At 39.7% G+C, this 14,083-nt stretch overlaps 1 protein-coding gene across 1 annotated transcript in view; it reads right to left on the reverse strand.

Annotated features, from left to right (window-relative positions):
• The window catches only part of OTOA (otoancorin), an 82,349-nt gene that overhangs the window by 47,334 nt on the left and 20,932 nt on the right, over positions 1 to 14,083 (reverse strand). The window contains exons 13-20 of the mRNA XM_069084938.1: positions 12,124 to 12,291; positions 10,918 to 11,058; positions 8,010 to 8,068; positions 7,725 to 7,842; positions 6,496 to 6,569; positions 5,157 to 5,292; positions 3,220 to 3,410; positions 1,471 to 1,564 (exon numbers count right to left, since the gene is read on the reverse strand). Of these exons, the coding sequence (XP_068941039.1) occupies positions 1,471 to 1,564; positions 3,220 to 3,410; positions 5,157 to 5,292; positions 6,496 to 6,569; positions 7,725 to 7,842; positions 8,010 to 8,068; positions 10,918 to 11,058; positions 12,124 to 12,291 (981 nt within the window). The remainder of the gene's footprint in view (positions 1 to 1,470; positions 1,565 to 3,219; positions 3,411 to 5,156; positions 5,293 to 6,495; positions 6,570 to 7,724; positions 7,843 to 8,009; positions 8,069 to 10,917; positions 11,059 to 12,123; positions 12,292 to 14,083) is intronic.

Below are 14,083 nucleotides of genomic sequence, written 5' to 3' on the forward strand. Positions count from 1 at the left end.
ATTACCTAATTTTATCCCTACAACACTGGGAAGTAGGTGCTATTATTATCCCCACTTAACAAATGTGGAAACTGAGGTTTAGAAAGGTTAAAATGACTTGCCCAGAGTCATACAGCTAGTAAAAGTCTGAGGCTGGGTTTGAACAAATACAGTCCAGTCAAAATGTTCATATGTTAAACAACATGCAGAAAAAGTCTGACAGTATATGTACTGTTTCACATAGTCTTCCCCACCATCACCTCCACCTCTGCAAAGAAGAGAGGGAGGTATTTGTAAGGCCATAAATCATAGGACTTTAACTGTCATTGATTGAGGGAGTTACTAGATAAATGAAATCATAAATCCCTGACATCAGAATATTACCTCCTTCATAGAGATGGGGATAGGGATGAACTCTAATCTGGAATTTTAGGTACCAAAGCAAAAAGGAAGATAGTATTTTGAGGGCCGGATTTTGGAAACTATTATACCTCATCTAGAATAAATGGGTTTCTTTTTAAACCTGAAATAAAGCTTCACAAAATGCTTTGCTTTGCACCACTCTGATGTACTTATTAAAGCTGTACATAACAATCACCCATGATGCCACCCCCCCACCAGATTACAAACTCCATGAGGCCAGGAAATAATGACTTTGTTTCTCCTCTAGCATGTCACAAAGGGCTCTGCACACAGTAGGTACTTCATAAATGTTTACTGAATGAATGAATGAATGTCCATCAACCCAGAGAATTAATCATACTCTCCTATAAAACCTTGACCTACAGTTTCTGACACAGAGAAGATGTCATTCAAGTGATATTTTTCTTCCTATCACAACAGGCATAAAACCTAAACCCTGGATCAACAAACAAGATTTAGGCACCTCTGGGTAAGAATGTGTGTAAATGTATAATGGATTGTAATATCTATACTGCATAAAACCTAATCCCTGTATCATTAAATAAGATTTGGGCACCTGTGATTAAGAGTCTATGCAAATGTATCTGGAAATATGCATCCTCTTCATGGTAGATGCGAATGTGTGTATCTGGAAAAATGTGCAAATGTGTGTTGTGCTTATGTGTAAGAAGACATGCTATTCACATGTGTTGTGTGGTTCAGAGTGTACATTCTTTTGTATGCACATGTTTATGCAACATATCTGTGCACACTGACAGTATGTGCAATTATGTGGGGATAGATATTCACATGCAGTACTGATGAGACCGAATGGCAGCCCATTCATTGTATCTATCTCTCTCCAGAAGTCCTGGTGGAGAAGTCAGATTTAATTTAGTTGTTATTTTACCACTTCCTGGGTTCTCTGCTTGCTTGAAACTCACTGGTACAACAGTTCATTCCAAAAATTCAGTGAGAAGCTGGACCTCACTAACTGTAAGCCCCCTGATATATTATATCACCTGCTTTCTCTAATCACTCAACTCAGTCTCCTAGAATATCTGAAACCAGGGATTGATTGACAGGTACCTTAGCAGCAATGACATTTAATTCATCTCCTGAAAAGAGAACCAGAAATGGCCCAATGTCCTTTGTTGTTTCAGCCGTCCAGTTTTGAGGGAGTCTGGAAAGGAAGGAGAAAAGCTGAAAACCACAAGGAATTACAAGAATGTAGGAGGAAAGCCATATGTTTTCTCTATGTTAGCAACAGAGACTTTCTTGTATGAGAGAGTTTTACTGGCTCAAAAATAACTTCCTCTTGTATTTGATAGGAAGAAGCCCACAGCTTATTACAGGATATTATTTCTGTGCAATTAATTCTGCAGGACAGCCCATTTAAAGTGAGAGAGAGGTGGCTAAAAACCACATCACATTTGGTGGAGTCTTCTAAAGGGGCCCACCACATTGGTACTTTGGCTTCTCCCTTTCTCCACAAAGATTGGATCCTTCAGCTAAAGTAGTCCCTATTATTCAGATTGATGAAAAGTAGAAGTACTACCCTGATTGTTGTTGTTTGGTCCTTCCAGTTGTGTATGACTCTCTGGGACCCAATTTGGGGTTCTCGTGGCAAAGATACTAGAGTGGTTGCCATTTCCTTCTCCAGTTCATTTTACAGATGAGGAAACTGAGGCAAGCAGGGTAAAATGACTTGCCCAGGGTCACACTCTGAGACCACATTTGAACTCAGGAAGATGAGTCTTCCTACCTCCAGGCCTGGTACTCTATCCATTGTGCCACCTAGTTACCCACCACCCTGATACCTGGCCAAAAAAACTCAGACATTTTTCTCTCAGTTTCGAATTCTGTTTTCTCCCAGAGAGATTTCTCTTGCCTAAAAGTGATAGTTTGTTAATAATTTTATAATCAACATTATTAATTTTATTTTTCTTGAGAGACAGATGCATGGCAAAGTGGATAAAGCCAACCTCCAAGCCAGGAAGGCATAGGTTCAAATCCCAATTCTGACATATACTAGCTATGTGACCTTGGTCAAGTCACTCAACCTCTTAGCACTCTAGGCAACTCTCTCAAATTGTAACATAACCAGAGGGTCCAAACTCATTGGTATGAAGGAAATGGCAAACCCACTGTTGGAGACCAATGACCTGAGCCCACATGAAGGATGAGGTAGAGTTGGTGAGAGAGAGAAAGAGAAAAGTTTTAAGTCTCTTCAAGCTCCTGAGTCCACTGATATCTACCAATGAGGAGAGAGTCTCATGCCAAATGGGCTTTGGGACTCGAGTTAAAATATGCTGAAGAGAAAGTCCTGACCTGCATTGATAGAGGGAATTTCCTTTACTAATGAAATCATTGATCTGCCCCCTTTCCCTATTCATTATTAAGACCAAAAATAATGTCAGAAATTTATACAGCACCTTTAACATTTTTCAGAGCCTGATAACGATTACCTATCTCAACACAACCTATCTGATCCTATCCTCATCATAACCCTTAAACCCAGGCAGGGCAGATATTGTTAACCCACTTTTACAGATGAGGAAACTAGCCCAACCAAGCTAAATGAATCACCAAGGTCACATAACGAATCAGACGCAGAGCCAAGAGAAAGGTCCCTGAGCCTTATGCAGAAAGAAAAGTATATAAATATCTAATATCAGGTGGATCTGACTTCTGAATCAATTCAAAAGTCTCTCTGTTGTTAGAAATTCGTGTTTATGTCATTATGTCAGCAAGACAACAGAGGGAAAGCCATTAACTAGGAAAAACAAACAGAGACTGACCTAAGATGTGGATAAAGCCAAAGGCTGACCATCTCACCCATGCAGCTCCAGGAGCTTGTGTTTCACTTCAGTCTTTTGCTCAGGGCTGAGGCTGGTGCAGAATTTGAGTCTGTCCATTGCTGTGGCCAAGGCCCTAGGGTGAATCCCACTTTGGATAATGGCGGGAGGCAAATGGCAGATGAGGTTTCCAATGATGTCAATATCGTATTCATCAGTAATAGAATCATTCTGAAACCAAGAGGCCAAAGCTGGGAAAACGGTCTTCCAGGCACATCCAGGAGAATGTTTTGTTATAGTCACTTGACATGAGATAATTTTACTTACACCCTATCAAATGCTTTGGTTGTTACAAGACCTTCAGTCTCTTGGGTTAGGTGGAAATGACTTGAATTTATCCCAGTGATGCAAGCATCAGGTTTTTTGAAAACTGCATTGTGGACTTGGCATGCATGAGACACAAAATCTTCAAGGGATAGAACTGTGTGAGTGGGGATGGCTAGGAAATAAACAGAAAGTGGGTGCTTCATAGATGGACTTGGGTAATTATTTTTTTTTAAAAAAGAGATACGTGATGAATCTCCCTTCTAATACAGCTTGAATATACTGTCATTGAAAATGGACTGCTTCAAGCCCTCTAGGGAATTAAATGGATATGGTTGGTCTTATACATACATCCATGGAGTGGGAAGCAGCCAACATCCTGTAATTTGAAGACTGCTCCCCCAAACTTTTCCCCACTGAGATCTGACATGCCATCAATAGAGACTCATTCTTTGGTGCTAAGCATTATACTCAGCATGAAATCTTCTTTTTAAATGAATCTATCAAATTACTTTCCTTTCTCACAGAAGAGACTGGGACAATATGAGACTTGAAGGATTCCTAGGGCAAAAGAATAAGCTAAAAGGGGCAAGGGGGCAGAGGAAGAATAAGGAGGCAGAGAGTGTTAAATACAAACTTCACTGCCTCTACAATTTTGTGTGGTATCAGCCAGACTGGGTCCTTTCTTTTTCTTTAGGATGCTGATGCTTCAGTGTAAAAGAATATCACTTCACCCTGAGAAAGAATGAAATGTGAAGAACTCAAAGAAGTATAGGAAGATTTGTATGATCTGATGCAGAGTGAAATAAATAGAACCATTCTCACATGCACAATGTTTAGAATAATGTATTTGGAAAGAACAAGAAAAAATGAAATGGAACACTGGGTAACTATAAAGGAATATAAATGTTATAACAATGACCAATCTTAAACCCAGAGAAGAGATAACAAAACGTACCTCCCTCCCTTTGCATAGTTGTTTTTTTTTTTTCCTTTTAGGTGGAGGGAGATCATAAGATTGTAACATATAGGTTTGTATATATGATCAGACTACATTGATGTGTGGGTTAATTTTGCTGAGCTAATTTTTTCCTCTTCTCTCATTTTTATTCTTTGTCACAACAGAGCTTTTTGGGGGAGAAGATGGGGAAGGTTTATATTTGGAAGGTAGGTGATATAAAACAAAAAACAGAATGATTTTTTTTCCTTTTTTTTTTTGAGGGGGGAAAGCAGAGCAATTGCAGTTAAGTGACTTACCCAAGGTCACACAGCTAGTAAATGTTAAGTGTCTGAGAACAGACTTGAACTCAGGTCCTCCTGACTCCAGGGCTGGTGCTCTATTCACTGTGCCACCTAGTAGCCCCAAATGATTTTTTTTAAAGTATGCTACTTCAGAATATTATTTTCCTCACTATTCTGGGGATACTCCAGATTCCCACAGGGTCTTCTGAAACTCAAGACTTGAATACACCAGTAATTTTTGCCAAACTTACTATCCATTCCTTCCCCTATTGTGCAGATTAAGAGGTGGTCCTGAGACTTTACAGAAGGAATAACCAATGTTTACTTTGTACACCAGAGAACACTCAGAGAAATGGAGGCATCATGGGTTAAACACAGGCCTCTTTCAGGACAGGAAGGACCTTTTCTTACCAAGCAGTGCTGTACTTGTCTGATAATCGAATTCTTTTTGTGAGAATCCAAAACAAGAGTGTTCAGCTGGATCTTCCCTAGGCTAATCAGAAAGGGAACACACTGAGAGGCTGAGACCAGCTCCAGATAACGGGCCCTGGAAAGAGAGCAAGGGAAAGGGAGGAGGAAGGATACAGTTTTTCTGTTGCCTTTATCAGTCAAATCATAGTTTTGTACTTAATTGTTCTCAAGTTGATTCCTGGGGGATTGCTTCCTCAACTTGATTAAAAACTGCGATTAGTCAGAGACCATGTTTGATACCCACAATGCCTAGCAGAGTCCTAGCTGTGTAGCATGAGCTGAATAAATGTTTGCTTATGGGTTAACTGACTAAACAGATGCAAAACACTTGGTAAACCTTAAACTACTAATATACATGTTTGCTATTATTATTAAAGAGGGAAAGAAGTGGAAGAGGATGGAGAAGAGAGCGGGGAGAGAAGCAAATGGGGAGGCAAAGTAAGAAACACCGGGAAAGTGAGAATGGGAAGAGAAGGGCATTTCTTTTGAAGTTTGCCCTGAAATTCTGAAAGCAAAACCCATCAATAAATTAACATGAAGAACCTTTACTTAAAACATGTGCAATTCCATCAGACTTCTGAGTAGAGCTGCAAATTCTACCTAGAATTAAAAGCCATCTGTTAATTCTTCAATTCACAAGACATGAAGAATATTTCTGATTGTTTTTTTGTACAGGGACCCAAAATTTAAATATTGTTCCTAGATTCCTAAGTGTGAAGATGAAGTTTCCTTTATTTTTCTGGAGTTATATTTTATTCTGTACATTAAAACTGCATTCATTTTTCTCATCAAAAGATTAAGAAAAGCCCAACTTACTGTCTTTAGAATACTTTAAATCATTAGTTCATTATTAGTTCTTCTAACTTCTATTCTGATGTTCAAAATGAACTTTCTAGATTGCAGAGGTCTCCAACTTATTTAAAGGACTAGCGGGTTACAGACCAAGCTTGCTCCCACTTAAAAATAGTAGCTAATATTTATATAATGCTTTTAGTTTTGCAAAATGCTTAACATTTATTATATTGTTTGATTTTTAAAACCATCTTGTAAGGTAGGCACTGTTATTATCCTCATTTCACAAGCGAGGAAACTGAGGCTAAGAAAGGTTAAATGACTTTCCCAGAGTCATGCAGCTAGTTTAAGTGTCTAAGGTAAAATCAATATAGAGACAGTGTATGTAAACTTTGAAGGGCTTCATGTAGATAAGTAAGGGAGGATAATGATCAGTTCCCATCAGTGTAGCTAAGCCAGGTTTAGGATCCCAACAATGTTTACTTACGGGAGTGCTGATAAGAGAAAGGGAGGCAGAGATGAGCGAGACTCCTTCCAGTACTTCCAAGCCAAGCAATTAACCTGAAAGAATAAAGTCATATCTGAAGTTTTCTAGGCCTCATGAGATCTGAATGAGCCAAGCCTCGCTTGTTACAAGTGATTTAAGATAATCTTGACTTCTTCAAAATAATAACATTAATAATAATAACTAGCACTTATATAGTGCTTTAAAGTTTGCAAAGGGCTTTAATTATGTTAACTCATTTGAGCCTCACAACAACTCAATGAGTGAGGTGCTATTATCAGCCCCATTTTACAGATAAAGCATAGTCTCAGAGTGTCCGATCCCCACCAATTTAACTAGGCAGGGCAGAGCCTTTCATACATCTAAGAAACAGATGCCAGGTCCTTCATCAAAACTTTACAGCCTCAAAAGTAGAATAGAATAAAATAATAAAACAACAAACTTCACAGCCTTGTCTAATAGAGCTATATAACAAATATTAGTCTTCTTTTTCCATCATCCCTCAAAGAAAGAATGGAGTGAACCAATGGTATAGAAATCTTTTAACTCTAATCTTAAATATATCTAAGTAAAGGGAAGAAAAATGTTCTTTATATTCACTTGGGAAGGGGCACCTTACCCAAGGCCCTGGGTTCTACAGATATTTTAAGCTCATGACATATATGCTACTAACTCTAGTCACATTTGTACTCTCTCAAAAACTATGATAAATAAGGTAAGCTGATGATACATCTCATTTACAGTATCAAATAGTCTCACTTATTTGGAAAATAAAGATTTATATGAAAAATATTCTTAGAGCATTTTTTTAACCAAATACTCCAAAAATAAAGGACAGCAGTATGTGTGGGGGGATGACATTTTTTAATTCAAATAATTATCAGCATATATGTAGTCATTTAAAAAACAATCGCTCCCCTCCTTACACACATTATAAATGTATTTCTTGGTTCAATTTTGAATTTGGAATAATCATGCCATGCTGGCTTTGGTTGCCAAGATATAAAGGTCACCAAGTCTAGATACTTTGCCCCCTTTAAAAATATGAAACTGGAGAAAACTTGGCTTAAGTCAAACAGTTGGCCCCAAACTATCACTGGCATCTGAAAACCCCTAAGAAAAAGTCTTCAACCAGAGCAATCAACATTAACCCACTTATGGGGGATGGGCAGAAACAGAACTAGAATTGGGAAAAAAGCTGCTAATGGTACCTGATATGGAGAAAGCAGGTGGAGATTGTTTTCAAAATACTTGAAATGGGCCAAAAAAGAGTCAGAGCTCATACTCTCAATCTGCTGGCATGTTATTCCTTTAACCAACTGCCCTACACTGAAAAGAGAGATGGGAGAGGAGGGTGGGGGAGGTGGGGAGGGAATCACGTTAGAGACAAGAAGGATATTAAAAGGACACAGAGACCCTTTCATATCACTCTGAGACACTGGGGTAAGGACCGTAGTGCAGGATCCCACTGACACTGTTTGGTTATTTTTTCTTACCTTAGGAGGTCATCAGGCTTTCTCATCGTTCTTGACAAAAAATCATACAGAAACAAGGCCTACGGTGAGAATAATCAAAAGTAAGTGTGTGTGGGTGTGTTTGCCATAGAGCAGAATGTTGAAAAACAAGTCTGAAATGCTGTTTCCTGTGTTTTTCATATCCTACTTATTAATTAGAAGGGCAGTATATCAGGTTGTGTTTTCTGAGGGCCAATTTACATTCCACTCCTCTTCTTTACCATGGTCCTCCATTTCTACCCCACCCAGGGAAGAAAAAGTTTGGAGGAAAATCAAGGAACCTGGTCAGAACTAACTGGAACAGAGTTGTAAGGAAAGGTATTCCTGTCTCCCAAGGGGATATATCCAAACCCTTCTCCTGCCAGCATTTTCAGAGGAGAAAATATAAATTCAGCTGGCTCCTGTTTCAAGGAGAAATACAGTTGCAGAATCTCTAACTCATAGACTAGGGCATCTATTTGTTTTTATAGAACCTGTAATTTAACCCTAAGTAATTTCCAGAGTCAAGTAAATCATATGATGGATGGGGGCCTGCCAGCTCTATTTGACAGAGGATTTTAGAGATGGAAAGGAACTCTGAAGTCACTTAGTACAACCAATACCTGAACAGGAGTTGCGTATACTACATGCCAGTAAGTAGACATCTAGCCCTTACTTGAAAATTTCCTTTGATAAGAGGCTCAATACCACTTGAAGTAGTGTTCTCCATTTTTGGACACCTCTAATTTTTTGGAAGTTTTTGGTGTGTTTCCCTATAAAAGACAGCTGGGTAGTGAGGTGAATGGAGCACAGGCCTCAGAGCAATAAAGATCCACGTTTGAATCCTACCTTATACTCTTCTTAGCTGTGTGACCCAGGGCAAGCATTTAACCTCTCTGTACCTCAGTTTATTTATCTATTAAATGGGGATAATACATTATTCCTTACCTCACAGAGTTCTTGTGAGGATCAAATAAGTTAACCTATGTAAAGCACCACGTAAAACCTTAATGAACGATATAAATGTTACTATCATTATTATTCTTGTCACCACTAGTATTATCAATATCTTCATCATAAGTGGATCTAGCATCTAGCCTCTCAGCAACTTCCGCTCATTGCCCTCTGGGGTTAAGTAAAACAAGTGTTATCCATTACTACATAACAGCTCTCGTGTCCGACCTTGTAAAGGGCCATAGCCCTGGATGTGCCCTGACGAAGACCTGTGTTAGAATCTTACCCTACACGCTTACTACCTGTGTGCTCTATGTACTCCCTACTACCCAACCTCACTGGGTCTCAGTTTCTTTTTCTATAAAACGAGGATTTATCTCAGAGGATTTTTGCCATGATCAAATGAGATAATATATTTAAAGTTTCAAACCTGGAAACGCTCATACCGTGTTTCCCCGATAATAAGACACTGTCTTATTAAATTTTTTGGACAGAAAAACACCAGAGGGCTTATTTTCAGGGGAGGGCTTATTTTAATAAACATTGACAGCAATTTTATTAAACAGGTAAATGTGAACAAAAAAATGTACCTTTATTCAATAAGCAAATCACTGGGGAAGAACAGGATGATGCGCTCACTGCTGCAGCTCTGGTTGGATGCAGCTCAGAGAGGGGCGTGCGTTTCACGGGGTGGGGGGAACGGTGCATACAGAGGGTACTGTAATGTAGCGTGTAGCACAGGGGATCACCTCCACTACAGTAGCAATCTCAATAGGGCTTATTTTAGAGGAATCTTACACAGTAAGGGGAGGGCTTATTTTCGGGATAGGTCTTATTATCGGGGAAACACGGTATCAGTGCCATGTATGTCCCTTCTAAATTTTTCTTATCCAGACTAAACATCACTATTATAAATACTCAGACAAAGAGAAATACCAGAGAGCTGCAGTGGACAGAGTGCCAGGCCTGAAATCAGGAGGACTCAGCTTTCTAAGCTGAAATCCAGCCCCAGACATTTTACTGGCTGTATGATCCTGGGCAAGTCATTTAACCCTGTTTGCCTTGGTTTCCTCATCTGTAAAATGAGCTAGAAAAGGAAATGGCAAACCACTACACTATCTCTGCCAAGAAAACCCCAAATGGAATCACAAAGAGTTAGACATGGGGCAGCTGGATAGAGCAGTGAAAACAACACCAGCCCTGGAGTCAGGAGGACCTGAGTTCAAATTCGGCCTCAGACAGGCAACACACTTACTAGTTGTGTGACCTTGGGCAAGTCACTTAACCCCAATTGCCCTGCCTTCCCTCCTCCAAAAAGACAAAAAAAAAAGAGTTGGACACAACTGAAACAAATGAACAGCAAATATTTCAAAATCTATTTATATACAACATGATATAAAGGCATTAATATGTGATAATGTATAATATGATATGTAATATGTGAGGTTCCTGACTTGAGAAAACATGGCATGATTTTGCTTTGACATTCCTGACACCACTATCCCCACTTTAGCCACCGTGATGGTCACAGTGTTAATGAATAGTTTTCTCATTATAAATGTCCAATTTAATCTGTTATAATGGATCATATATCTGATCTGATCATGTCGGGACAGGTAATACCTAGGGAAAGAAAATTCTTCTATCAATGTTAACTGGCACCAGAAGGTGCCAAAGTTGCAAAGAATTGCCACTTGATGACCTTAGAAAGTTGCTTTGAGCACTGAGAGGTTAAGGGACTTGCCCAGGGTCACACAGTCTGTATTATCAGAGACTAAACTTACCTTCCAGAGTCTTACTGGTTTCAGCACAAGCTCTCTATCCATTACACCACACTGTCTGATCATGTATGGCAATAGTAAAATAGTGTTACCTTTTGGAAGATGAATTACAGTTAGCTTTACCAGCATGAGCTTCTTTTCTACAGGAGGAGACTCATATAGTCACTACTAATTACCTGGCTTCTCCTGAGCTCCTTTTCTTTGACAACTGTAGAGTTAAAGCCTGGCTCCTTCCATAAATCAAAGAGAGATACGTCCTTAAAGAAAACTCCTTGTATATCCATGACTGTTGAAGAAACATCACTTGCTTCAAGCATCTAAACAAAAACAGGAAAGAGACAAGCACAGTACATAAGGTATATTAAGAGGCTTTTAGGCTTAGCTTCTTGAAATTTCTGCAATTGTACATAACATTTTGATGACTAGATGGGCCTTGAAGACTCTTCCATTTCTCAACTATGATCTTAGGACCCTAAGAACACTGATGTGCTAATTTTAGGCAGTGGGGGAGAGGTGGAGAAGATTCACAAAGGACCATCTTGTATTAAGGACCAAACTGGCCTTTGGGTGGCAGGAAAGCATAAGGGGATATGGAAGAAATGATGGCAACACCAAAGTCCCTTCTAGCTCTAGTATTTTTTTTTTAAGCAACCAGGGTTAAGTAACTTGCTCAAGGTTACATGGCCAGGTGTTTCTGGGTGTGGTGCTAAGTATCAGAGCCTGGATTTGATCCCCAGGTCATCCCAACACTGGGGGCGGTGCTCTTACTCACTGAGCTACCTGGCCGCCCCTAATTTTTTTTTTTTTGCTTTTTGGAGGGGGGAAATGCAGGGCAATCGGGGTCAAGTGACTTGCCCAAGGTTACATGGCTAGTAAGTGTTAAGTGTCTGAGGCTGGATTTGAACTTAGCTCCTCCTGACTCCAGGGCCAGTGCTCTATTCACTGTGCCACCTAGCCATCCCCTAGCTCTAGTATTTTAAGATAATATTACTACTCAATCACCATTCATTAAGCATCTACTTTGTACAAGGCACTGTCCAGCCCTCAAGGAATTTACACACTCCTGGTGGGGGCAGGGTAAGAAATCACTGAATCAGAGATATATCAGTAAATGTACGATATAAAATAAATACAGCCTTATGGAGGATGGTACTATAAATGGAGGAATCACAAAAGACTCCTCAGATTCTGAAAGATGCCACTTACTAAAGAGTTAGGAGAGGTCCCAAGCAAATCAATCTTTTGTTTTTTTGTTTTTGTTTTCATTTGGTGCCATCTAACCCAGAATTAATCCCATAGCCAAAATCACACATCACCTGCAGGGATTCTGAAACCAAGTGCCCTGGTCTGAAGTTACTGTTTAGCAGATAGTTTCTCATTACCTTACTGAGGATACCTTGTTGCTGGACGGGTGACAAATCAGATACGTGTTGGGAGACGGTGCCTTTAACGACATGTGAGAGCTCCTTTGGATCCATGCTGTAGAACGCTTGGGTGCTGATACCAGCCAGCAACGCACCCATCTGACTGACGTTGTAGAATGATATGACCTAGGAGAGTGAACAGAAGCTTTAAAAGGAGATCTGGAGACAATTCAGGATTTAGGTCACCCCGCCCCCCCCCCCCCCATTAAAACCTATCTAAACTTTAGAGTAGGAAATACAACAAAGGAAAATGGAAGGCGCCTAGTTCTCTTTAGTGCTGAGTAGGTGGGGTTGTGTCAATGGAACATAATGGGCAAAAAGTAATAACCCCTTGTATTTCTCCCTGGCTTCATATTTTTCATAGCAATCAATAAATCAAAGGGCATTTATTAAATGACTATTATATGCCAACTGCTTTGCTAAGTACTGAGGATTCAAGGACAAAAATGAATAGCCCTGCCCTCAAGGGACTTACATTCTATTAGGAGAGACAAAATGTGTGTCTAATGTCGACCTCTAGAATAGGTTTGGTTAAAGGAGACAAAGAGATAGTTACAGAATTTATTCCTTATTCCCTTAAGGATAGTGGTACTTGCACAAGGAGGCAGGAGCTAAGACCTGACTTATGAACAAAAGGATGAGAGAGCTTAAGTACATTTTAGGACCATCCCCCTTAGGGCTGGCTGAGTTACACAAATTTATGATCCCCATAATGGTTTAATCATTGTATGAGAAAGGAATTTCTTAATTGGATAAATGATAAATACAGAAAAACAAGAGAGATGATAAAGTGTCAATTGAAATTATGATCCAGAATATCTGTGATTTCTTTACCATTAACATTCCATAACATGGTATTTGTTCAGAAAATCTTAAGATAAGAAAAGTCCCATTAGTCAAATTAGTGCCTTAAATTGAGGGTTTCATCCTGAAGGGCCATAAAGTAGGTCTCTTCTGCTTTGTTAACACAAGGAAAAGGGTTCTCCAAGAGCGAGACAAAGCTGGATCTGTTTGGAATTTGTGATCTCAGGGTGTCTGTTTTAAACCCTACTCCCAGTCTTAGCTAGTCTCTGGAGTGGCTGACATAGAAAGAGAGCCTTTTTTGGTAAAATGAGGCATAGCAGTCTGTTTGATTAATTCAAACTTTGGCCAAAATATATTTAATGATTATCACTAAGTATATACAGAATATATTTTTTAAATGCAAGGTAGTTGGGCAGGGCGGGGGTGGGGGCGAGGGCTGGACAGCCAAGCATTTAGAGAAGGCAGAGGTAGTACTTGAGCTGAGTGTAGATAGAAGATATTCCAAGAGGTAGAAGTGAGGAGGGAGTACCTTTCAAGAATGGGAGATAGGAAACAAAGGACTGGAGACATATGTGAGGAATGGCAAGAAGGCTGGTCTGTCTGAATGGTAGCGTGAGGGAAGGGGAGTAAAGTATAATGAGGCTAGAAAGGTAGGTAGGGGCCAGATTGCAAAGAGGTTTCAATGACAGAGAAATTCACATAGTAGGGAGCCACAGGGGAGAATTAGGTAGGGAGACTAGGTCAGACCTGCTTTTAAGGAAAAGCCCTCGGGAAATCTTGTAGGAAATGGATTGGAAAGGGGATAGATTCAAGACAGAGACCAATTAGGAAGCTATTACAATGAACCATTCAAGAGATGACAAGGGCATGAACTAAGGGAGTAGTGACTGTGTAACAATAAGTAGGTTGATGCAAGAAATGTTTTTGGAGGAATGAACAGCATGATTTTGGCAGCTTATTGGAGATGTGGGACAAAGAAGAATGAGACACTGGGGATAACTTAAAACGTCCAGCATGAAATGTCCAATAGGCAGTTAGTGACGCACAAGCAAAACTCAGGGGAGATTCTGTGGCTGGAGATATAGATCTGTGAGTAATCTGCATAGAAATGATA

This window comes from Petaurus breviceps, unplaced genomic scaffold (genome assembly GCF_028583685.1).
Source record: "Petaurus breviceps papuanus isolate PSGF00001 unplaced genomic scaffold, PetGlider_PUasm1.0 175, whole genome shotgun sequence".
Taxonomy (NCBI): domain Eukaryota; kingdom Metazoa; phylum Chordata; class Mammalia; order Diprotodontia; family Petauridae; genus Petaurus; species Petaurus breviceps.